The 22,897-nt window shown below is 29.0% G+C and overlaps 6 protein-coding genes across 11 annotated transcripts; 1 reads left to right on the forward strand and 5 right to left on the reverse strand.

Annotated features, from left to right (window-relative positions):
* Nucleotides 1-2,625: 2,625 nt before the first annotated feature.
* Nucleotides 2,626-3,012, reverse strand: LOC111037721 (dnaJ homolog subfamily B member 13-like). The gene is made up of 2 exons (XM_022320446.1): nt 2,880-3,012; nt 2,626-2,804 (listed from the first exon to the last, which is right to left on the reverse strand). The coding sequence occupies exons 1-2, from the start codon at nt 2,993-2,995 to the stop codon at nt 2,639-2,641; spliced, it is 282 nt and encodes a 93-aa protein (XP_022176138.1). The 5' UTR covers nt 2,996-3,012; the 3' UTR covers nt 2,626-2,638.
* Nucleotides 3,013-3,074: 62 nt separating this feature from the next.
* Nucleotides 3,075-3,566, reverse strand: LOC111037720. The gene is made up of 2 exons (XM_022320445.1): nt 3,381-3,566; nt 3,075-3,315 (listed from the first exon to the last, which is right to left on the reverse strand). The coding sequence occupies exons 1-2, from the start codon at nt 3,555-3,557 to the stop codon at nt 3,079-3,081; spliced, it is 414 nt and encodes a 137-aa protein (XP_022176137.1). The 5' UTR covers nt 3,558-3,566; the 3' UTR covers nt 3,075-3,078.
* Nucleotides 3,567-4,118: 552 nt separating this feature from the next.
* LOC111037732 (dnaJ homolog subfamily B member 13-like) lies at nt 4,119-5,308 on the reverse strand. The gene is made up of 2 exons (XM_022320464.1): nt 5,241-5,308; nt 4,119-5,174 (listed from the first exon to the last, which is right to left on the reverse strand). Exons 1-2 carry the CDS (start codon nt 5,306-5,308, stop codon nt 4,973-4,975), a joined length of 270 nt encoding a protein of 89 aa, XP_022176156.1. The 3' UTR covers nt 4,119-4,972.
* A 77-nt stretch (nt 5,309-5,385) lies between these two features.
* On the reverse strand, nt 5,386-7,157 carry LOC111037731 (NADH dehydrogenase [ubiquinone] 1 subunit C2). The gene is made up of 3 exons (XM_022320463.1): nt 6,855-7,157; nt 6,637-6,780; nt 5,386-5,613 (listed from the first exon to the last, which is right to left on the reverse strand). The coding sequence occupies exons 1-3, from the start codon at nt 7,048-7,050 to the stop codon at nt 5,564-5,566; spliced, it is 390 nt and encodes a 129-aa protein (XP_022176155.1). The 5' UTR covers nt 7,051-7,157; the 3' UTR covers nt 5,386-5,563.
* LOC111037729 (methylcrotonoyl-CoA carboxylase subunit alpha, mitochondrial) lies at nt 7,134-14,068 on the reverse strand. Of its 6 annotated transcripts, XR_002604906.1 has the most exons (14): nt 10,961-11,242; nt 10,701-10,863; nt 10,402-10,619; nt 10,184-10,331; nt 9,845-10,078; nt 9,565-9,777; nt 9,209-9,502; nt 8,988-9,137; nt 8,758-8,911; nt 8,465-8,682; nt 8,191-8,382; nt 8,042-8,125; nt 7,675-7,950; nt 7,134-7,212 (listed from the first exon to the last, which is right to left on the reverse strand). XR_002604906.1 is itself a non-coding variant. In XM_022320458.1 (13 exons), the coding sequence occupies exons 1-13, from the start codon at nt 10,969-10,971 to the stop codon at nt 7,921-7,923; spliced, it is 2,109 nt and encodes a 702-aa protein (XP_022176150.1). In that variant the 5' UTR covers nt 10,972-11,242; the 3' UTR covers nt 7,544-7,920. The 6 variants fall into 6 exon arrangements, 5 of the variants coding, with proteins under 5 accessions (XP_022176150.1, XP_022176152.1, XP_022176154.1 ...); XM_022320458.1 differs by lacking the exon at nt 7,134-7,212 and having other exon boundaries at nt 7,544-7,950; XM_022320460.1 differs by lacking the exons at nt 7,134-7,212; nt 10,961-11,242 and adding an exon at nt 13,964-14,068 and having other exon boundaries at nt 7,546-7,950.
* On the forward strand, nt 13,979-18,777 carry LOC111037728 (mediator of RNA polymerase II transcription subunit 14). The gene has a single exon (XM_022320457.1). It carries the CDS (start codon nt 14,005-14,007, stop codon nt 18,706-18,708), a length of 4,704 nt encoding a protein of 1,567 aa, XP_022176149.1. The 5' UTR covers nt 13,979-14,004; the 3' UTR covers nt 18,709-18,777.
* Nucleotides 18,778-22,897: the final 4,120 nt, after the last annotated feature.

Here is a 22,897-nt window from a genome sequence, read left to right on the forward strand (position 1 = left end):
ATTAAAATATTTTAAATTTTTAAAAATTTTTATTTTTTCCTGGGATTCATTGAAATATCATTACATAAAATGAATAAATTACTAAAATGTACCCAAATACATAATGTATTAATCAATCAGCAGCAGTATGCACTATGCCATTCTGTAACATTTTGTAATCATTTTGTTTTTATTTTTATTTTATAGCATATTTGCTAAGTTAAGTTTAAATTAATAGTATTTTAAAAAGGGAGGGTTTCGGAATTGAGAATTTAGTCATTAAAAATTAGTTTAATTTGTTCCCTTAAATTTTCAAAAATCAATTTTATTAATAGAGACTGAAACGTCAGTTGTTTAATAATCGCCTATGTATACTCAAATAATCTAATAATATAATATGATCTCTCAAGGCCTAAACTCACTTTTACATATAAAAATATATCCTGTGACCATAGCAATGTTATAATAGTTGTGTGAAGTTTCATTATGGTTAAAATATCGACAGGACTAAAATGAGTTTGTAATATAATATTGTAGGTATAAAGTGTGCTATTAATATTACTATTTAGTTATACCAACTGATTTAATTATATTAATTAATTTTTCCAGTGTAACAACAATCAATTTACAAGTTATGCCTGAATCATTGTATAAAATGATAAATTTAACTGTACTCTATCTCAAAAGAGAATAATTAATCGGTCGACTGATTTTTGTTGATGACTTTTGCATTTTTTTTCCTTTTATTCTGTACAATGCTATCCTAGCTAAAAATTTGTTTCATGCTCCCTTGATGCAGAATATTCTAATTTTATTTTGCATTTTTTTGCATTTTTGCATTTTCAGCTATAAATACATTTTTTTTGTTTTTTAACGTCATTTTCAACATTTTTAAGTCATTTTTTCATCTTTTAGGGCATTTTTCACAAATTATAGATTTTAGGGCAAATGTTACACCCAAGTTTGGATACAAATTTAATTTATTTAAAATCTAACTTTGGATTTGGACAATTAGTAAAAAATAATTTTAATATTATTATTGTGATTACATTTATCGCGTTCCAATAAGATTTACTCTTTGAGTGTTATATATTGAATTATTTAAATGCTTAATATATTTATAATTCATATTTTAAATTACTATTACACCCATTATTATACCCATATCTCTAATAAAAATTATTATTTATAAATAAGTTTTTTCACTTACTTAATTAGTATTTTAGATAATTTTTAAGGTCATTTTTTGAAGTTTTTAGAGCATTTTTGCACTTTTTTTAGGGTTTTTTGCATTTTTTTTAGGGTTTTTTTGCCTTTTTTTAGGGCATTTTTGTGTGTTTTTTAGGTCATCAACATCCTAACTCTACTCATAACAAATTATTTTATATATATAAGTATAGATATTATATTGAGTTAATTTTCCCTGAGATTTGATTTTAAGACCAAACGGTAGGTTAGGTTAGGTTAAGTCCAAATTGGAATATTGATTTATTTAGTATGAATACAATCTATTTATGATTGGTATATCTGTTTAATAAAAAAGGTCGAAAGTATTTGGAGTTATGGATTAGTAAAAATTAATTTTATGTTAAAAATTAAAATTAATTTAGATTTTGAATCAACCAAAAGTGCATCAAATCAATTTTAACCAAGTACTCCTGTTCTTAAAATGGAGATTTCAATAGAATATTCAGTGCATCAAGAGGTTACGTCAATTGGTTGTGGTATTTTTTTGTTGAGAGACTTATACACGTTTGAGAACGCTATGCAAATTCAAATGGTCAATGACCACTATGTATAAAATGTTATATGTACCTATACATTTTGCGATATAAGTTGAATCACAGGATATTATACGTATGTACAACTATCATTATAACACTTATAGGGTTGTATTACAATAATAAATGTTATCGGATGTAATTTATCTGAAATACAAGTATGTTTTTCCTGTATAATGTGCACACATTTCAATTGACTCATAGATTGTGCATTATAGTGTTACATCATATAGTTAATATAATTAATACAAAAATATAAAAATAATAGTTAATGTGCCTCTCAATTTTATAAAAAGTGAAAGAAACAAAGATATGCTCTTTCGTAGGGCTTTTTTTATTTAGTTTTGAAAATATAAAATACAGAAAAAAAACTAAATGAATAGGTATGTGTGAAAAAAATGGAATTAAAAAAAAAAATGCAAAACCAGAATACATCCAGATGAATATTCCATCTTAAGTAATTTAACCAAAATAGCATATTCATTTGTTTGATTTTTCCAAATCGAAGCTAAAAGAATAACAGGGAGAAAACTATACCGGGTAATAGGGATAGCTCATAACTAAAAATGTTTTAAGAAAAATGACAACATATTATTTTTTCATATCATACATATTTTATTTATTATTTATATTAATTTGCAAATATTGTATTACACTATTGCAGCAGAAGTTTTGAAAACGACCAATTGATTGTATCCACAACAATAAGTAAACAGCAATGTTGTAATAGCAACTATTAGGTAGATTTTTCTAAAATTAAATAGTGTAAAAGGTTCATAAAATGAAACGATTTGCATATGGTAACATATTTTTTTATAAAATTATATTGACATAATATGATCATACTGATTATATATGCGTAAAACAATTATAACTACTTAAGTATTTATTTTATTGTCTTTAAATAATTCACAAAATGTGTCATCTGTAATTGATAAATAAAGAGGATAAATTATGTCAAACCGGATGATTATGTCACCACGTTGTGTTGGATCATTCATATCAGGCATCCCTTCATTGTGGATTAATTTAACATAATCTTGCCTAAACATTTAAAAAAATAATTAATCTTGAAGTTGAATAATTATTGAATTAATAGTTTATTTTTTAGCTTCTTACGTGATGACTTCCGTGATGTTTACTCTTAATATTTTATGGTCTAATGTGGTAATAACGATTCTTGTACCAAGTAATACTTGTTTCAACAAGACCTTTTGAACCATAATTAAATTCATATTATCTCGTTTGAAAACTTTATGGGGTAAATCCTCTGTAGTAAATATGTATAGAGCTATTCAATACATTATTTAAAATTAATTTATTCTCTATTTGCTTCACATTTACAGACATATAAATACCTATATAGGTAATATACAATACTTTTAACATTTTTATGTCCTATGCCTGGCTTTGATACCTCAGACTTTAATGTTCCTCCTGTGGGAAACCCACGAGGTATTTTTATTTTCAGAACTTGTATTTCATTTGATTTTGAAACACAAATAATATTAGGTTTTCTTTTAATTTTAACTGATTTTATTGATCCATTAAAAATCTAAGAATTATTTGCTAATTAGTAATTATATACAAATTTTATCATGTTTTTCCATACAAAATTACTTCGTTTAATGTTAATTGAATGCGCAACTTCACAATATCAGGTCTACCTTTATTTTTATTTTTATCCATAAGTATTGAACCATTTGATTTAATGAACAAATTAGTTATTGGATTATTAAGTGCACAATACTCTCTATAATTGTACATTTTGTTAAAACAATGTGCAAAATATTTCATAAAAATTGACAAACTAAAATCATCATAATTGACAATTTGGGGAGGGGGGCTTATACCTAAGTATTAATTCCCCCCGTAAATCAGTTATACCCCACCATTAACCAAAAAATCATTAAAATAAAGTTTTAAAATAGTATATAATATAGAAATATATTTATTTGTTTAATTTGTGAATGAAATAATAATGACTGATAGGTATTATTTTATTTTTTCATTTACCTACATAGATTTTTTTTTTTATTAGGGGGAATCCGCGACAGCATAGGCTATTGGATGTGAGGTGGTATGGTAGAGAGTTGGTTTGTATGTAGGGAGGAACAGTAGATTTTTGAACAAGTGTGTGTTTTGTGTTTGGCAGAATTTTGATTGGGCACCCTGAGGCTTCTGCCATGCCGGTTGGGGATGGCGGCCTCTCTCCAGACAGATGTTTGTCCAGAGAAAAGTGCTGTCCGTAACCAAGGTTTGAACTGGCAACGGCACAAGTTGCAATCGACGCCTTAGTCCACTCGACCACTCCGTCCCTACCCACCCTACATAGATAATAGATATTCTGGATAGGTGTACTATTATTACTAGGGCTATAAAAGTATTTTAGTAATATTATAAATATAATGGTTTATAATAATGTCTTTTTTTATATGTGCACACAATTTAAGGTATAAAAATTACCACAATTTTGAAGTTCAATAGTTATTTTTTCTGATAGGAAAGAAAATCTAGGTGGTACTTTTGGTTACTTATAATAATAATAATAATAATAATAATGGATAATAAAATGCAATGTATCGGCAAACATTTAATTCAATCATTATTATAAGATGTTACATTAAGTAATATAGGCTAACTGTCAACTGACCATATATGCTCAAAATTGATTCTCATTTTCAATGATTTATGATTGAATTCAAATTTAATATTTGCATTATAGTGTAAACTTTCTCAATACCTACTGTACAGCAGGGCAGCTATCTATTTTTCTCCCTTCTAATATTATTAATACATTGTTAAGAGTTTTTAGTTTTTTTTCATGATTTTAAAGTTTTTTAATGCATTAACTTCACAGGCCTAATTACTAACCATTTGACATAAATAATATTCATACAAAATCTGTACACTTAATGTCTTTTATGATGAGGACTGTTTACAAAAAAAATAGCAATACCAAGGTATTTCGTATCAAACTGGCCACTGGAGGGAGTCAGAATATATTATAAGTGTTGTAATTATAATAATACTCTGACTCTATTTTATTTATACTAATGTTATAATAAATTATATGATGAAAATTTTTGGAATTTTTAAAAACAATGGGCGTTGGGTTTGCTATAAAAAAATCATAATTTTTGGCCAACTCCCCACACTTTCCCAATAGAAAACTCAATTTTCGCCTACATTGAATTATAATAATATCAGACTCACGAATATGTGCTTTTCACATTACAATGATAAGTCCATGGACTTATGCACAATTCATTGGTATTAACACCTTTTTTAATACCCTCTTCACCATATTCATCATATATAGCTCGGCGAAATGGGTCAGATAATACCTCATATGCTTCACACAACAAAACCAAACAACAATTTTGAATTTGACTATTTACTAGTTTGCCAAATCTAAAAATAATAGTAAATAATATCAATGAAATTGTTTGGAAATTATAAATTAGCTAACTCGCATACGCTTTATGTATGTCATCTTTGGTACAATGTCTTTTTAAATGTAATATTGAATAGTAATTCATATCCATATTTTAAAATAAGTTAGATACTAACTAAGAATTCAAAAAATGAATTTTTAATTAAACAGCTGAATAATAGACAATAATTACTATGGATATTTGTTATTTTATAATTATACAGCTGTATTAACTGTACGTAAAAATAATCTACATGACATACATTTTTTTACAATTCAAAGTTTAATGTTACTTTACACTTTAACAATATAAATGTTGAAAATTTATCTCTGATTAACTAATTTTAATTTTGTAAATTCTTAGAAATTAGCGTACAGGAACCCATTCCTTGAATAATTCGCCAACTTTCTTGCGTTCTGGAACAAAACAATTTTAATTAGATACCTGATACTTTATTTTAATGTACCACAAGAATGATTTGAGAAGAATGCATGTTGAGTAATTTATGACATAATTTATTAATATGTTAGTATATGAAATGTTAGTGCAAGTTATTTCTTAAAAGAATAAAATTGATTTATAGGATTTATAATGATTACTATGAGTAACATTGTATTTAAACTATTATTAACAACAGCACCGAAGTCTTATAAACGTGGTAGGGCAATTCCAAAATTTCCTGGCCTGAATATCTTAATTATTTAATATAAAGGTAGCCTATTGCCCAATATACATTTTGGTAGTCATAATCATGGCTCAAATATACTTATGCAGTCATGCTCAGAATAAAGTTATTAAAATATTTTTATTTATATAATGTATATATAAACTTAACAGTAGTAATATAATGTAATTTATTTATTAGTAACAGTTTTCGAGCAAAGCAAGATGATCCCCCAAGAATTGTTAGTCGCAACGGCCCTGACCTTAAACCTTTATTTTTAATTCCAGTATGATCAACTTATGAGGAGTCTAGTACTCAATTTTAAGTATCAAAATTAAACATTTTATGAACTGTAATGTTTTTAACTGATTTTAACATAATAATTTTACTTTAGATTCTACGAACAGCTTTTTTCCATTTAATTATCGGAAAAAGGATAGATAGATGTTGAGTATATCAAACTGAACACAAAACTTTTAAATTCTTAAATCAAATGTTGATAAATGTATTTTTTAATTTGTTATAAGTTGTTAGAAGGTACACGAGGTGAGGAGTCCTAACTTGTTTTCAAAATCCATACTTTGTAATTAGTTCTATCATTAAGTTGGAATGAAAATAAAATATTTGAATCTCTATAAGAGTTATTTTAATATTTCCAAAAACCTGACGGAAAACCTTTTATTTTTCAAGTGATAATTTACTGAATACTAATAAAAATGTTTTTAAAGTATAAATTATATATTATACCTAGCTTTATGTAAATTGATTTACAAACCTGGAGCTTGGAAATCTTCAGGGTGTAATTGAATGTAGTGTCTGTACATGGCATCTTTATCTGCCAGATATGAAGTTCTATATTGTTTATAATAATAGAGGGCAGTAGCGCCAACGATTCCAGCACCTAGCTTTACATGTATTCCTAAACAAAAATTATTTATTCAATATAAATACATCTAAAGTTTGAGTTTAAATTGATGTAACAACAAAACTCACCAGAGTAAAAAGGTCTTCTATTCATTGTATAGGTGTACCAGACTGAACCCGCACCCAATACGAACCCCATGAAAGGAAACCATTTGTCTTCCAACCATGATGTGTGGTATTTTTGGAAATCTGGCCCTGGTGTCAACAATTTTATTGGTGTTGGATCTGCAGTAGCCGCCACTTCATAATCCACAATGGGCTTCATTTTTAATTTTTCGAAAAATAAAAATTGAGTAAAGGTAAAATATATTTTATATTTGACCTCTTATCAATGTTATCAACGATTTTACCGTGCCCGAACGACCGATTGACTTACCAGAATTGCCAACACCAGTATGGCAGTATACCACCATAGGACACAATCACCCTATAAGATTGTGATTATATTATATAATAATATGTAGAATTTGTTCCAAATGATTTGGGATCCAAATTTTACCTTTTGTTCCACAAAACATTTGTACCAATATATTTTGTTGCATGAATATTTGTTCTACAAAACACTTATTCCAAATATGGAACAAGACGTGTTCTATGGAACAAATATTTATGAAACAAAGTTTATTGGCACAAATGATTTATGTAAACAAATGTTTTATGGAACAAAAGTCCAACGAAACAAATGTCTTGTGGAACAACTTTTTTGTAAAACAAACTACAAAGCCCCACGTGATTATTTTAATTTTCTAATCAACAGCTGATGTAGTTGTTATCATGATAAAATAAGTTCTTTTATCATGAATATTCCATTGTTTATTTAAATGATTGCCATAAGTTACATATTATATTACTTACTATAATGTTATAATTAGTACTAATATGTCATTACCTATACGTTGTATTAAAAAGAAAACTTTGGCATGGACAATGTTAGGCAGAACAGCATTGTATAAAGTTGATACAACGTAAATTCATTTTTATTATGGCGCTACAAGTGTCACAAATGTCCAAGAATCAACACTCGAGAGCAGTAGTGCTTTAAATAGTATAGTCTCTGAATATTCTTATTACTCTACGGATAATACACACATCACACATATAGTAGAATACTAGAATGTATGTGTGATAAATATGTCTATGTTGCTAAGTCAATGATGTAATAATTCTAAAACGAGTATAAAATTAAGTCATATATTTTTTTTAAAATGTATAACAATTGTTTGTACTTAAAATCAATTTAAAGGTGTAATTTTTACCAACAATTCTCCTTTTTTGACACTGTCCCCTTCTTTATGTAAAATTTTTTCTATTTTCCCTTCAATTTGAGCTTTAACAACATACTGAAATAATGTTAAAATTAAAAATTACATATAAATATTCTTTATCTAAAGCATGTTTTACTTACTTCCATTTTCATAGCTGTTAAAACCACAATAGGATCACCAATACAAACATTATCACCAAGACTCACATTTACTCTTTCCACTGTCGATTGGGTGGGAGCTAAAATAGTTGCATTGCTTTCTATGTCTTGTTCATTACTATCAATTGTTTTTTCGTCAAAAGGCAAAATAACAGTAAATTCATTATTTCCATCCTAAATATAAAACAAAAAAATTATAACTTCTCAACTATTTAACTGTTTTTCAAATAAATGTTGATATAATAATCAATAATACCTTATTGAATAAATTTATTGAGTTTTCTATAAATGCAATATTTGATCTATACAATGTGCCATCTACTACACATGTTAGATGAAATTTATTGGGTGATGATGTATCTAAACTACCAGTAACATTTGATTCAATTTCAGTATCTTTATTTTTAAAACAAACATTAAATCTACTATTACTAGATCCTACTCCACAGTACTCAATTCTGACATCGTACAGTTCTGAAACCAAAACCAAATTATATAGTACAATAATTTTAAAATTGTTAAAATTGTATGTTTTGTATTATATTTTACCTCCACAAAGGTTGTGTTTGAGTTTAATTTTTTGTACATAATTGTGATTTACTCGGAAACCAGTTTGAGTAGCAAAAGGTGAATATGGATCATTGGTATGAATATTTGTACTAATAGTGTTATTTTCTTCATACAATATTAAAGCAATAACTGCCTAAAATAATAAACAAATTAGCAGTCCATCATAAATAATATTTTTAAGAAATGAATCAAGTATAAATAACATTTACCTGAGAAACCAATTCAGAATTAGGTAGATTTTTTGATAGAAGAGCATTTTTATGTTGTTCTATAAATCCCGTATGAACATTACCTTTTAAAAGTTCAGGATGTCCACACAGCGACATTAGAAATTGAACATTTGTCGACAAACCTGCAATCTTCAGTTATCAGTTATCATTATATTAAGATATTAGGCAATATAAAAAATAAAAGTAATTATATTTTTTACATTGAACGCTGCCAAGTTATTTTTCAGCTTAGCTAATGCATCTGATCGAGTTTCACTCCATACTACCAATTTTGCAATCATAGGATCATAATGCACAGAAACATCATCTCCTTGCCTTACTCCTGTTTCTACACGCACATCATCAGACACAATAGGATAGTCCAAATATTGTAAATTTCCAGCTGCAGGTAAAAAATTATTGTAAGGATCTTCAGCATAAATACGTGCTTGAACAGAATGTCCTCGGAATTTGATTTCGTTCTGTTTTAAAGGCAATTGTTCGCCTTCTGCTACCTGCAATACAACTGTTTATTTTTTCTTATGTCCACAGTCATGTCTAAATTTAATAAAAATACTTTAATTTGCCATTCTACTAAATCCACCCCGGTGATCATTTCAGTAACAGGGTGTTCTACTTGTAATCTAGTGTTCATTTCCATAAAATAAAACATATTGGTTGCATTGTCAAATATGAATTCCACAGTCCCAGCACCTTCATACCCAACAGCTTTTGCCGCACGAACTGCAGTCTCTCCAAGATGTTGTCTTAGACTCTCACTTAACCTGGGCTAAAAATAATCATGTTAATACAAATTTAATAACTAATCAATGCCTGAATCATATGTAGAATCTTACTGCAGGTGCTTCTTCCATGACTTTTTGGTGACGTCTCTGTACGCTGCAGTCGCGTTCAAACAAATAGACACAATTTTTGTGTTGATCAGCAAATACCTGTACTTCAACGTGTCTAGGTTGTTGTATATATTTTTCAATTAAGACTGAATCATCACCAAATGAACTTAATGATTCTCTTTTGGCTGACATAAGATTTTCAAAAAATTCTGATTCTTTGGAAACAATTTTCATACCCTAATGAAACAAAATATTAAATAGTAATATTTGTATTCATATTTTGTTTCACAAGCATAATAATACATACAAATCTAGAAAGCAAATTTGAAAATTCAATCTTACTTTACCCCCGCCGCCTTTAATGGCTTTGATCATAACAGGGTAACCAATTTTATTAGCTTCATGTTGAAGAAAATCTGAATTTTGATCTTTGCCATGGTATCCTTCAACTACTGGTACACCAGCTTCAGACATTATTTCTTTTGACTTACTACCATTATTTAAAATATTTGTTTTTAGATGATACAATTATTTAAAATACAAAAAACATAATCAATTACCTTTTAATTCCCATACTTTCAATAGCATTGGGCGGAGGACCAATGAATATCACGTTGTTACTCTGGCAATATTGAGCAAATGATGCATTTTCTGATAGAAAACCATAGCCAGGGTGTATGGCTTGGCTATTGGTTTTGATTGCAGCATTGACAATACGGTCTTTGAGCAAGTAACTGTGTGCGCTTTGAGCTGGACCAACATGTACTGCTTGATCAGCCTTTAAAACATATTTTTAAGCTTGTTAATGTATAATAATTGTATTACTAATTGAAAGTATAAAACAGAGTAATTTTTATACCATAGCCACATGCATAGCATTTTTGTCAACATCACTGTAAACAGCAACAGTTTCAATTTGCAAACGACGTGCTGTTTTAATGATACGACAAGCTATTTCTCCTCGATTTGCTATCAATAGTTTGGTAATACGTTTTGTGGGTCCATTATGAATATTTCTTACACTGTAAATAAAAAAATAATAATACACAAACATTATGTCTTTTATAATACAATATTGTCAGGACATATACATTTACATAAATTATAAGTATACTCAACCTTAAATGCATCTTTATAGATTATACAAATATAAATAAATCAAAATTCAAATACAACTAATTTATAAATTCCTGTACCTTTTTGACAGTATACATGATTGTTACAATGGAGAATAAAAATGTATCACTGTTTTTCAAAGTTAACTACGTGATATATTTCATTACTTATATTATGAACATAAAAACCTATACAAATTATTCTTATAAAATAATTAACATTATAGTATGTTTACAATGTGTAATAATTAACAGACTGGGTTGCAGGTACAGATATGAATTATAAATCATAGATAAAACGACTAATAAGAGTTTCTTACTTATCTTATCTTCACTGGGGGGCCATATTATGATGAACTCATTATAAATAAACAATTTACAACATATTATACATAAAGGTACACCATTTCTCAAGAAGTATGATGTATGGAAAAAAATTAATCATAATATATTGGTATTATTTGGTACATACTGTAATGTAGCTAATATATAGGTTAGGTTATGTCTGAGGTTAATAGTCTTCATGGTTATTAACCTTACGTGACGTACCTATAGGTATGTATAGAAAATAGAAATTAATTTCTAATTAGTGATATCTAAACAACAGAACATTTTAATTTAGAACTGTATTAATAACGCACACGATTTAGATCATAGATCTAAAAACTATACGCAATACACTCCTAATACAAAACATTTCTTTTAAATATTGATATTGATCATAGCATTAAAGGTAGGGTGTAAGTTGTATGTATCGATAATAATACTATATAATTTAATATAGTAGTAATACTATAAAATACATAGGTAGGTAATAGCATTGTAAATAGACGGTTATAACTTTTTTTTTCATTTTTGTAGTACGCAAAGTCTCAAAGTGCTTAGATGTCAAAAATAATCGAACCAATTGCTATTAAATATAAATTATACATTTATACAAATATATTTTTTAAATCTAATTCATTATTATCTTAATCAACAGAATCCCATGGGACGGTGGAATAGTTAAGATCTAGAATTCTAACGAAAACGCTTTGTAGCTTATAAACGTCGCACATTAGATGGCAGTTTAAAAGACAAAGAGTGCGAAATGTAAATAGTGTTAATGTAATAATGTGTGATATTCAATTCTCAACAGACGCGGAAACGACGGACGAACAGACAATTTAAAAACGGCGGGTTCGACGTAATTGGTTGGCGATCTAATAGACGCGAATTGGGGCAATTGTCGTGTCGTACTGATTACCGCAGTACAACCACAGAATACAGTATAACCATGCGCTAATACCAGAGTTACCAGTACCGCGAATGTATAATATTTTGTTTACTATCTACCGTCATGTTCTACCGTCGAGTGTGGACTGTATTTTCGTGATATTAACATTTAACACTATTACTCTGGACTACCACGGACTACGGAGTGAAATAGTGAGTGTCAGTGTGTCACTCACACAGTCATATTGTCAGACTCGCTAGTCATTACGATCTTCGCGGCATAATAGTGTAATATAGAAGCTATTAAACTACTATAGCCGCCTTTTAAGTTTGTCTTCTACGATTTAGTTTAAATTGGCTACTACTTAAGTTTTTAACGTATCTATAATCTAATAATTATTCGCAATTTTAATCCCGACAGCCGTCCAGTCAACGTAGTCAAATAGAACTATAATACAACCGAAACTACGAAGAATAAAATAATAAATCGTAAGTATATATTTGCAGCTGACGTTAGTATTATTATTCCAGTATTATAACGTCGCGTATTGTTTCGATCATTCGCAAACTCTTAGATACCGACTTTCGAAAAACCTTACCTAATCATAGCGTATAATGTAGGTAATTGTTTGTGCTATAATTACTTTTTTTTATTGACATTTTCTATTGATATTTAGTTCAATGCTCTTACAGTTTAAAATACCACCTATTTTATTAAGAATTATTCATTGTGAAAGTTGCTAAAAACAAAACACAATTTTGTTGAAATTTGAAAATTAAAATTATCGAATACCTCACTAATATTTTTGTTTAAAATAAAAAAAATTTTTACCTACCTATATAATCTTGTGTAGAAAGTTGTATTATTGATTTTGTCATGTTATTTTAATTTTTGTTTCAAAAAAAATAAACCATGTCATTAGTTGTCTGCTTTTGATATAGACAGTACACTTTATTGTATCTAACTATGTACAGCAGAGTCTCAAGAATCTGACACTGTAATCCAGCATTTTTTTATCACTCTCAGCTTAAATTTAATCATTGTTTTGTTGCTTAAATAATTTGTTGTAGTTTAATTTTCTGGTTTTATTGTTTATATTTTTTCTACTAACATGATAAACTTTTTGGTGATAATATTTATACCTACTTGCTCGTACATAAATTTTATCATATCATGATTAATGATAGTCAAAACCTCAATTTTCTAATTATCTATCTAAGCATTTTCTTAAATTTTTTTATATGTTGTACTAATGTATAATTAGGGATATAATATATATGTTTTTATCATATTAATTTGTAGTTAAAATATATAAATTATTAACTAAAATCCAAGAATTCTATATCATGAAAAGTACATTAATATGAATTTATTTTAGTGAATAATATCTTTAAATATATAAGTTTTATAATGTGATAAATAAATTTAAATCATTTGAACATTTTGTATTCAAACTAAAATTATTAATATTAATTTGCTTTCAGGTGCAAAATATTTCACAATTGTATGTAAAAAGAAAAGTTAATATTTGCTTCGGGATGTCATAAGACTCACAGTTCAAATGAAGCAATCAGAATAACTATCTTAACAGGTACAACACCAAGTTATTTAAATTATTCAATATTACATCTTTACTTAGACAATGCATTAATGTAACTGCATTTTCGTTCTATATATCACCTTATTGATTACCTCAGATCACAAAATTTCTCTCCACTTAAAATAAACAATTATTATATCATCTTTCCTGAATCTTAAGTTAAATCATAACTAATTCAAATGTTTAATTACTTTTCAGATAATTTATTGATTTAAGCTATTTGGGTTTAACCATGCCACCAACACCTTTGGAAGGTAATCAGCCCAATATGAGTAATGGTTTACCTCCAGATGGATCTCTTTCTTTATCTGTTCTGATTGACTTTATTGTGCAACGTACTTATCATGAGCTTACAGTTCTTGCTGAATTGTTGCCTCGTAAACCTGACATGGAACGTAAAATTGAAATTTATAAATTTTCAAATCGAACAAGACAGCTATTTGTTCGGTTATTAGCCCTAGTAAAATGGGCTAATAGTGCTTCCAAAGTAGATAAATCAACTCAAATAATGGGATTTCTTGATAAACAGTCGTTGTTGTTTATAGACACTGCTGACATGTTATCTCGAGTTGCTCGTGAGACTGTTGTTTCTGCTCGATTGCCCAATTTTCATATACCATCAGCAGTTGAAGTTCTAACTACAGGCACTTTTTCACGGTTACCGGCTTGTATTCGTGAACGTATTGTTCCCCCAGATAAAATCACACCAGCTGAAAAACGTGAGACATTGCTTCAACTTAATAGAGTTATTCAACACCGAATGGTTTGCAGTAATTTAATTAATGAAATGAGTTGCAAAAAAGTAGCCAACGGCAGAGTAACGTTTCGAGTGGAAAATGAGTTTCAAGTTTCCTTAACGCTGATGGGAGACAACCCGAATATACCATGGAGATTATTAGACATTTCGATATTGGTTGAAGATAAAGAAACTGGAGAAGGAAAACCCTTGGTACATCCGCGTCAGGTGCAATATATTCACCAAGTTGTTCAAGCAAGATTATTGGAATGTTGTAGTACAGGAGGTGAACCATTGACTCAAGTCTATATGGTTTTACACTATTTTTGTCAATCTTTGCAGTTAGAAGTACTATTTTCACAAACCAGAGCTTTGTATAAAGATCGACTCGAAGGCCATATACACATAACAGAGTATACAGCTGGTAAGTGTCTAGTAGTTTCTTATTGGAGAGAACTTTCGCGTAGTGTATCTGAACAATTTGGATACTCGTTGACAATCTATGTAGATGATAAAGAGCCTAATAAGCCATTAGGTATTTTACATTCGCCATCTCTTGGTACAAAAGATGCAGAGATAACAGAAAAGTCAATTGGTACGGATTCATTATCAATGGAAAGATTATTAGTACATACAATTCACGTACGTACAAAAATACGTCTTTCTGAACTAAAAGTAGAATTAGAAAATTTGTTAAAAGATGTGGAATGCACTTTACAAGGTTCACCTTCAATTTTATCAGTTGCAATACTTAATCCATGTTTACGGGCTGAACAATTATTGATAACGGTTGACACACATACTGGTATGCTTCAATGCCATGTTCCTGAGTTCAGTCCTCCCAGTATGGTTGTATTGCAGCAAGCACTGAATAATGAGCATAGTAAGGTACCTTTACTTATAAGTGATTTAAGATTTTGGATTACTCAACGTCGATGTGAAACAACTTTACAACATCTTCCTGGAACGGCTTATGAAAGATTACCATTGTTACATCATGCGGATCATCCTATGTCAAAAATAAGTCGACATCGGATGTATATAAAATTGCATAAAATTTCAAATATGATATTGATTGTTGAGTTTGCTGAAAATGAAAAATCTCCTTGTAGAATTGAGTATAAGTTTTATCTAGCTAATGTCAAAAAATCATCAATTGAAGATAATCCTAATGATGAAACTATTGAGGTAGACATACCAAAAATGTATCTAAAGGTTATGACACTATTGACAATTGAAAAATTTGTAGCTACACATGGTCCATTTACAGCTGTTATTGAAGAAGACCAAGAAAAAATGGATCCAAATAGTCGTAAAAGGGTTATTGTGCGTCCAGATAAACCAAGGAAATTACTTAAACATCCAGCTTACTTTATACCAGAACTTGCCCATATTGTAGCCTTGTGTGACGAACGACTGCCATTTACTGTACTAGCTCAAGAATTAACAAAATGTGGTATCAGTAATCAAGGTGTTCAAGTTGAAGCAAATGCTACAACTTTTGTTTTAAAAATTTTATCATTACCACCTCCATCTGGTATCGAAGCGACAAATCCCAAATGGATATCATTATGCAAGCGACTCCTGTCCATATCGATACGTGTATATGGTAAAGGCTCAACTCGATGTTGGACGACTGAATATGTGTTTTATGGAAGTCCCTTACCTAGTAGACATAGTCGAGAACAAGGAGCTAGGCGACCAGTTTACATTAATTATGATGTCAGTGTTGCTGAAAATATGGCAAAAACAGTAGAAACAATTTTGAATGATTGGGCCCAGATTGTACATTTATACTTTTTAGTGGAAGACTTGTCACCTTACTTACAATCTGAAAAAAATAACTTAGCATCAATGATTAGTATAAAGAGTTATAATTATTTAAAACTAGTTATAGGATATGGTACTCATAGACGTTCTACAGCCACTATTCAATGGAATTCATCAAGCTGTAAATTTAATATAGTGTTCGGCTCTCTAAATAGCAGCATTAATCCTCATAATTTAATTAAAGAACAATTTGAAGGTTATTTGAACAACAATAAAAAGCTATCTTTGCTTATACATGAAATGCTTGATACGCTAAACCCCCTTACTGCTATTTGTAAGTTACCATCAATACCACAACTTTGTGTTCTACAAGTCAGACCACAAGTACCAGTGATTACATTTGGAGTAGTCGCTAATTCAACAAATTTACTTAAAGTTATTTATGAAGGACAGTATTGCTTAGAAATCACATTACGGTGGGGAAATTTAGTGAGCATTAGAGATGGAGCTTATAGTAGATATGATCGTACGTCTGTAATTTCTGAGTATACACCAACACCGGGATTAAAAGCATTTTTATCCAAATATGTAGACGAGACAAATGTGTTTAGACGACGATCACAGTCTGAAGATGATAACCCTCCTTCACCAATCACTATGGATAATGTGGAAGGTAACTTTTTGAGTTCCTCGCATAGAGGCCCTCAGTCACCTGCACAAGGTTTACGGTTTCACTCTACTGGTAACACAACACCTGGAAGTAATCCGCATACACCAGCAAGTCCACATCCTGCAGTGGGTGTGTCGAGCATGTCTCAAAATTCACAACAGCAATTTAACAATAGCCCGGTGACATCATTTAACTTGGCATCTCCACCATCAGCTATTAACCCTTCCCCTTCAATGTTACCACACCCTTCACCAGGTTCAAGTTTATTAGCTAGTTCTCCTTCTAACCCTCTACATGTACCTAGTCCAGCAGGAATGTTACCAAACTCATCACCAGGACCAGGCTCAGGATTTGGATTGAGTTCTAGTACACATCCACCAGAAGTGAGTCCATTTCAATCTCAAAGCATGACATCACCTGCTGCATCAAATTGGCCTGGTTCTCCCGGTTTACCTCGTCTGTCTCCAGCTAGAGCTCAGGGACAATCACCTGCGGGACATTCTTTACAAAGTCCTGATCATAAGAGTGGATACGGCCATACTTCTAGAGTGCTTCCTCAAAAGTCTTGGGCTGGGGCAGTTCCTACCATTATTACTCATGAAGCATTGAATGCATTATGTACACCAACAGCACATCCACAAGGACTCCCTGCTCCCAAACAGTGTCCTTTAGAAAGATTTTTAGGTTGTGTTTATATGAGAAGAAATCTACAAAGATTTGTTCAAACTGAAGAAAATCTGATTGCTCTGAGTTCCTCCGAACCAGGTGTTGTAAATTTCAAAGTTGAAACATTGCAATGTCGAGCTTTTATTAACATGCAACATTTCCAGTCATTACATTTAAAAATATCATGTATTCCAGAACAAAAAGATCCATGGAATGTCGAAGAGTTAAATATTTTAGAAAAGTTTTTTGAAAGTAAAGTAGCAATACCACCTTGTAAGCCAAATACATTACTTGGGTTCACTAGAATGTTGAATTGCCCGTATACAGTACTCAAGGACTTCATACAAATAATCAAATTAGAAATGATTCCTGGACTTATTCAACAACAACAAATGAAATGGACAGTTCAATGGTGTCTAAGAATACCACCATCAGCAACTCCAATTGTGCCTGTTGGCAAAGAAGCACTTTTGATTTGTAGAAACAAAATTTTATTTTTTTTACAAATCACTAGAATTGGAATAACATACAATAGTAATGAAGTTCCTTCACTAGTCTTACCTCTGGTGTATGATACTGCTACTAATCTTACACAACTTGCTGAAAAGAGAGACGCTGGTCCAGCATCAGCAATATCTGCTGCTAGTCTTCATATGAAGAGGTTTGCTGAATTTGCTCTCAATCACAATGAATGTTCTATTTTTCCAGCCATTCGAGATTTAATGTCAAACTTTGTTCTTCCATCCGAACCCCAACCACAAATGTCACCTGCGTCTATGAACATGCATCCGCAAATGACTCCTGGAGGTCCAGTTCCTTCACCTTTAATGGGACAACACATGATGAATCAAAATCCTAATATGGTTGGTCCAAATCCTAATTTGGGTGGTCCAAATCCTAATATGGTTGGGCAGAACCCCAATATGGTTGTACAAAACCCAAATATGGTCGGGCCGAACCCTAATATGGTTGGGCAGAACCCTAATATGGTTGGACAAAATCCAAATATGGTTGGACCTGGTTGTAACAACTATGGTAATGTTCCAATGTCAGCTATGGGACCACAACATGGTATGATGCCAAATCATCAGTGACATAAAGCTTATTATTCAACGTTATAAACTTATTTATAAATAATGTTAAATTACATTTCTTTTTAAAAGTGGTATAATATATTGACCACTAGTAATTATGTGCACCTACTGTAAAGTGATATAACAAAGATTTAGTGTTTTTTTATTGTACCCCATCCAATTTTGAAAAATTTTATAAGAAGGTAAACTAATATAATATAATTATGGAAGTATTATAATTTAGTCAGTTGGTAGACAAATATTTTTTAGTTGAAATATTATAAGTTATAATTATTGTACAGATTTGACCATTATATTGTAATGTACATTTTATGTTTATATACTCATTTATTAGTACTTATTAGGTAATGATTAATTTTTTAACTTAATCCTCAAACCTCTTAATAGTTATGAGAGGTGGTTCCAACACCAATATTATAGAACTAATTTTTATTTTTTGTCAAATTTCGGTGGGAAATTAAATTTCTATCTGTTAAAAACCTTTATTTTTAAAATATTTGAATTTGGTAAAGAATGTTATGTGATATAACAATTAATTATTAAAAGTTGAATACTTAAATGTATTATGGTATAGTTTAACTTCTAATAATTAATTTATAAAAACTGTATTATTTAACCTAGATCATAAGAAAAAATATTTATTTAAAATAATAATTACTGAGTTATTTGATAAAATATATGATTTATCATTAGATATTTATTTTTGTTTTTATTTAATTTAAATATAGATTGTTATTAAAATTTTAAATTGTTATAATAAAATGTTTTTTAAACCAAAAATTGTAAAATTGAAATTGTTTTATCTAAAACAGTGAAACTAGCATGTTAATAAATTAGTAGTAAGTAGTAAAATGTAATAATTTACAATATTAAATATTGGTTACCTATATCAATTTATTTGTCAATATTATTTATGTATAAGTATAATTAGGATGACAATTATATAAAATATTGGGAGAGATGAATATTTTTCTCGATTTAAACTGTACAAAATGTTTGTTTGATATTAAATGAAAAGTGAAATTTTAAAGGCTTTTGTTTCTGTTTAGGATATTATAATATTTTGTCCCTACTCAAATTTTTGGACATGTTTAGTATAAATAATGTACCTATTTATTAATATAAATATGTATAATATAATATAATATAATATTATATTATATATGTTAATTATTATAAAATAAGTAAGATATTTTGTTACTGTCTAGACAATATGTTTATAGAAAGTGACTAGCTAAATGTATCCAATAAAATTATAAAATATACATGGTCATCAAATTTATTGAATTATTTTTGAGATTGAAGAAAAGCTTTGTATGACATCTGTATAAGTTAAATATTTGAAAATGCAAAATTGGCCTTTCATACATTTTTCTTAAAATAAAAACAATTTAAAAGTGCTTTTCCGGCCTTGTATATACCTACTTATACTATGATCGATTTAAGGACTTAAAAATGGATGTTGCCGTTGTAGTTTATTATTGAATATTGTGTCCCTGTTGGTGTATTACTCAATTTTTTCATTTTCACCTAAGTGGATATCCAAAACATTTCATTTCATTTATATAATACACATATTATTATAACATCTACAAAATGTTATAATGTTAATTTTTTTTTATGTAAGGGTCTAACGAGACCAGTTGCTGCCGAATTCTTTATAGGTATGTATTTTGTTTGTATTATAAATTTGCGATGGAAGGATGATCGAACGAATCAAAAAATATAATATATTAGATAATTTACGAAACAGTACCTATTTAACATTTTTTCAAATTTTGGATATGACTAAAACGTTTGTAATTAATTCGAGCATAGGTTAGTTATGTATATCATACTGCCAAATAATTTTTTAATTTTTTCAAATTTGTTTTATTGCCATTAACAGCAGATGTCAGGATTATTATTTTCACATCATGGGTATTATAAAAACTAAAACGTGGTTTGGTGCAGCGCGGTCATACGCCCAATTGGCGGCAATGCTCTGAGCTTGTATGAACCGGCTGGTCGTTGTTAGCACTCGGATTAGTGACCACCCGGGTTTTTACTTTTTAGCAACACACCCTTGCCACGCTACAAATACGTGTTTCAAATCAACCATTTTCCCCTAGACACAGCTAATGGTCATCATTTACGGGATGTAGATAAAAAAAAAACTCATACAAATTGATGATTTTCCTTACTCTCGTGTTACTATCGGAAGGCCTTACTGGGCTCCAATTTTTTGAATTTTTAAAAATATTTATTTAATCATTTTATGATCCTTAACTCTAATTCTAATTTTAACCTACCCCAACAGGCGCAAAAGCTAATATTATGCATTTATTTATGCTATGTAGTATATTATGCTTTCCAGTTCATCTCGAGACTAGATTATTCATATAATAAACTTTGGTCAATTGGTCCACACTTTCTGACGATAATGGTAGCGTCATCTACTGCTCTTTTTTTAAACTTTTCAATATCCGTGAAGAACCGACCTTGCTCAATTTGATCGCTAGTTAGCGCGGTGACATATATAGTTTTTTTTATGTTGTATTATGCTTACCGATGCCGTATCCAATCTAAGATCAGGTACTTACTTACTTTATAATACAAATGTGTGGGGAATAAAGCAAATTACATTGTATGTAATACTTACACAAGTTATCTAACTATGGAAATATGAATAGGTGTGGGCACATTTATTTAATTTATTTTTTAAATTTACTACTCTTAAATCGTAATTGAATTATGTTCTTAGTGTTTTAAATAGAATAGAACTTAACATAATACCTAGGTACCTACGATGTTGTCAATCAGAAGTTTTTTAACTTTGTATTTTTAAACTAATTTGTTTCATATTAGGTATATAATAATAGTTTAAAACTATTTTCGTATGTAACATATGAATATACGATCAAAGCAACTTTGTGTAACATAAATTCCTTGAAATTACGAAAATGTTTTTTATGGAAATATAGTATTATGATTGTGGGTTTTCTTCTTTTGATGGACAATAAACTATTTGTTGTTAGTTTTTCACAATATTGTATAACTATTAATAATTGTTTTAAATAGATACATACATCGTACACATTTTAATGGTTTAACGTTTTAATATTTAAGTATTTGATTAGTTATCACATTTTGAAGTATAGAGTATAGAGTATAGACTATAGACTATACCTACATTAAATATTAATCCCATAAATTTAAATCATTGAAAAATAAAATGAAATAAAATTCAAAGTATAATTCAATAATACGATTGTTTAGTTATTGAAAAGTATAATTATACGTTTACTAATTGTTTGTTACAATATTCAGGTTGCATTTGTTTTTTTTCAAATCATAATACATTTCTCCTTGGTAATATTTAACCACCTAGTTACCTACAATTTTAAATATTATTCATTTTTTTAAAAGTTGTATACATATTTGGGTAGGTATACAAATAATAAATGTACAAATATTATACAATACTGCTAGAAAAAGTTCATGATATACAATGTAGGTACCTATTATATCAATAATATATAATTTAATAATATTTTGTTTACAGTGCCTAAGATGCGTGCGACTATTATATTTATCGTAGGTGCATAATACAATTTGGTAATTTTATGTGTAGGTACTTCTCTGGGAAACATTTTTAACCGACAATCTTATACTTATAAGAATGAATAACTAAATACTTTGGACTATATTGTTGAGTCTAGATATCAAACAATTAATTATCTAGATACAGATAAAGATAAAAAATATAATTTTTATCAAGATAAATATAAAAATAATGGAAAATAGAATAGATAAATTAAATAGTTCACATATCATTATATCAATAACAATTTAAAAAAACAATTTTGATACAGGCAATAAAATAAATGCAAATAAGAAAATATAATCTATATACCTACCAATATAATAGTAAAGTTAGGAGTATCGTCGTAAATTATGGCAAATAGAACAGATTATTCGTTTTAAACGGAATTTCAAATGATAAAAGTATAATGTAATAATAAGTTTCATGTAGGTACAAAGTCGGTACTACCTATACCTATACACCATCATATAGATATTTGGAGTGTTTTCTCTTGTTAAAATACAAGTTTGGTACCTATTTGATAAAATGAAATCGATTATTAGATTTAGAGGAGGCTTTATTGGTTTTACAATGTTGTGTATTATTTTTGTTCTAAACATTCCT

Source organism: Myzus persicae, unplaced genomic scaffold (assembly GCF_001856785.1).
Source record: "Myzus persicae strain clone G006 unplaced genomic scaffold, MPER_G0061.0, whole genome shotgun sequence".
Lineage (NCBI taxonomy): Eukaryota > Metazoa > Arthropoda > Insecta > Hemiptera > Aphididae > Myzus > Myzus persicae.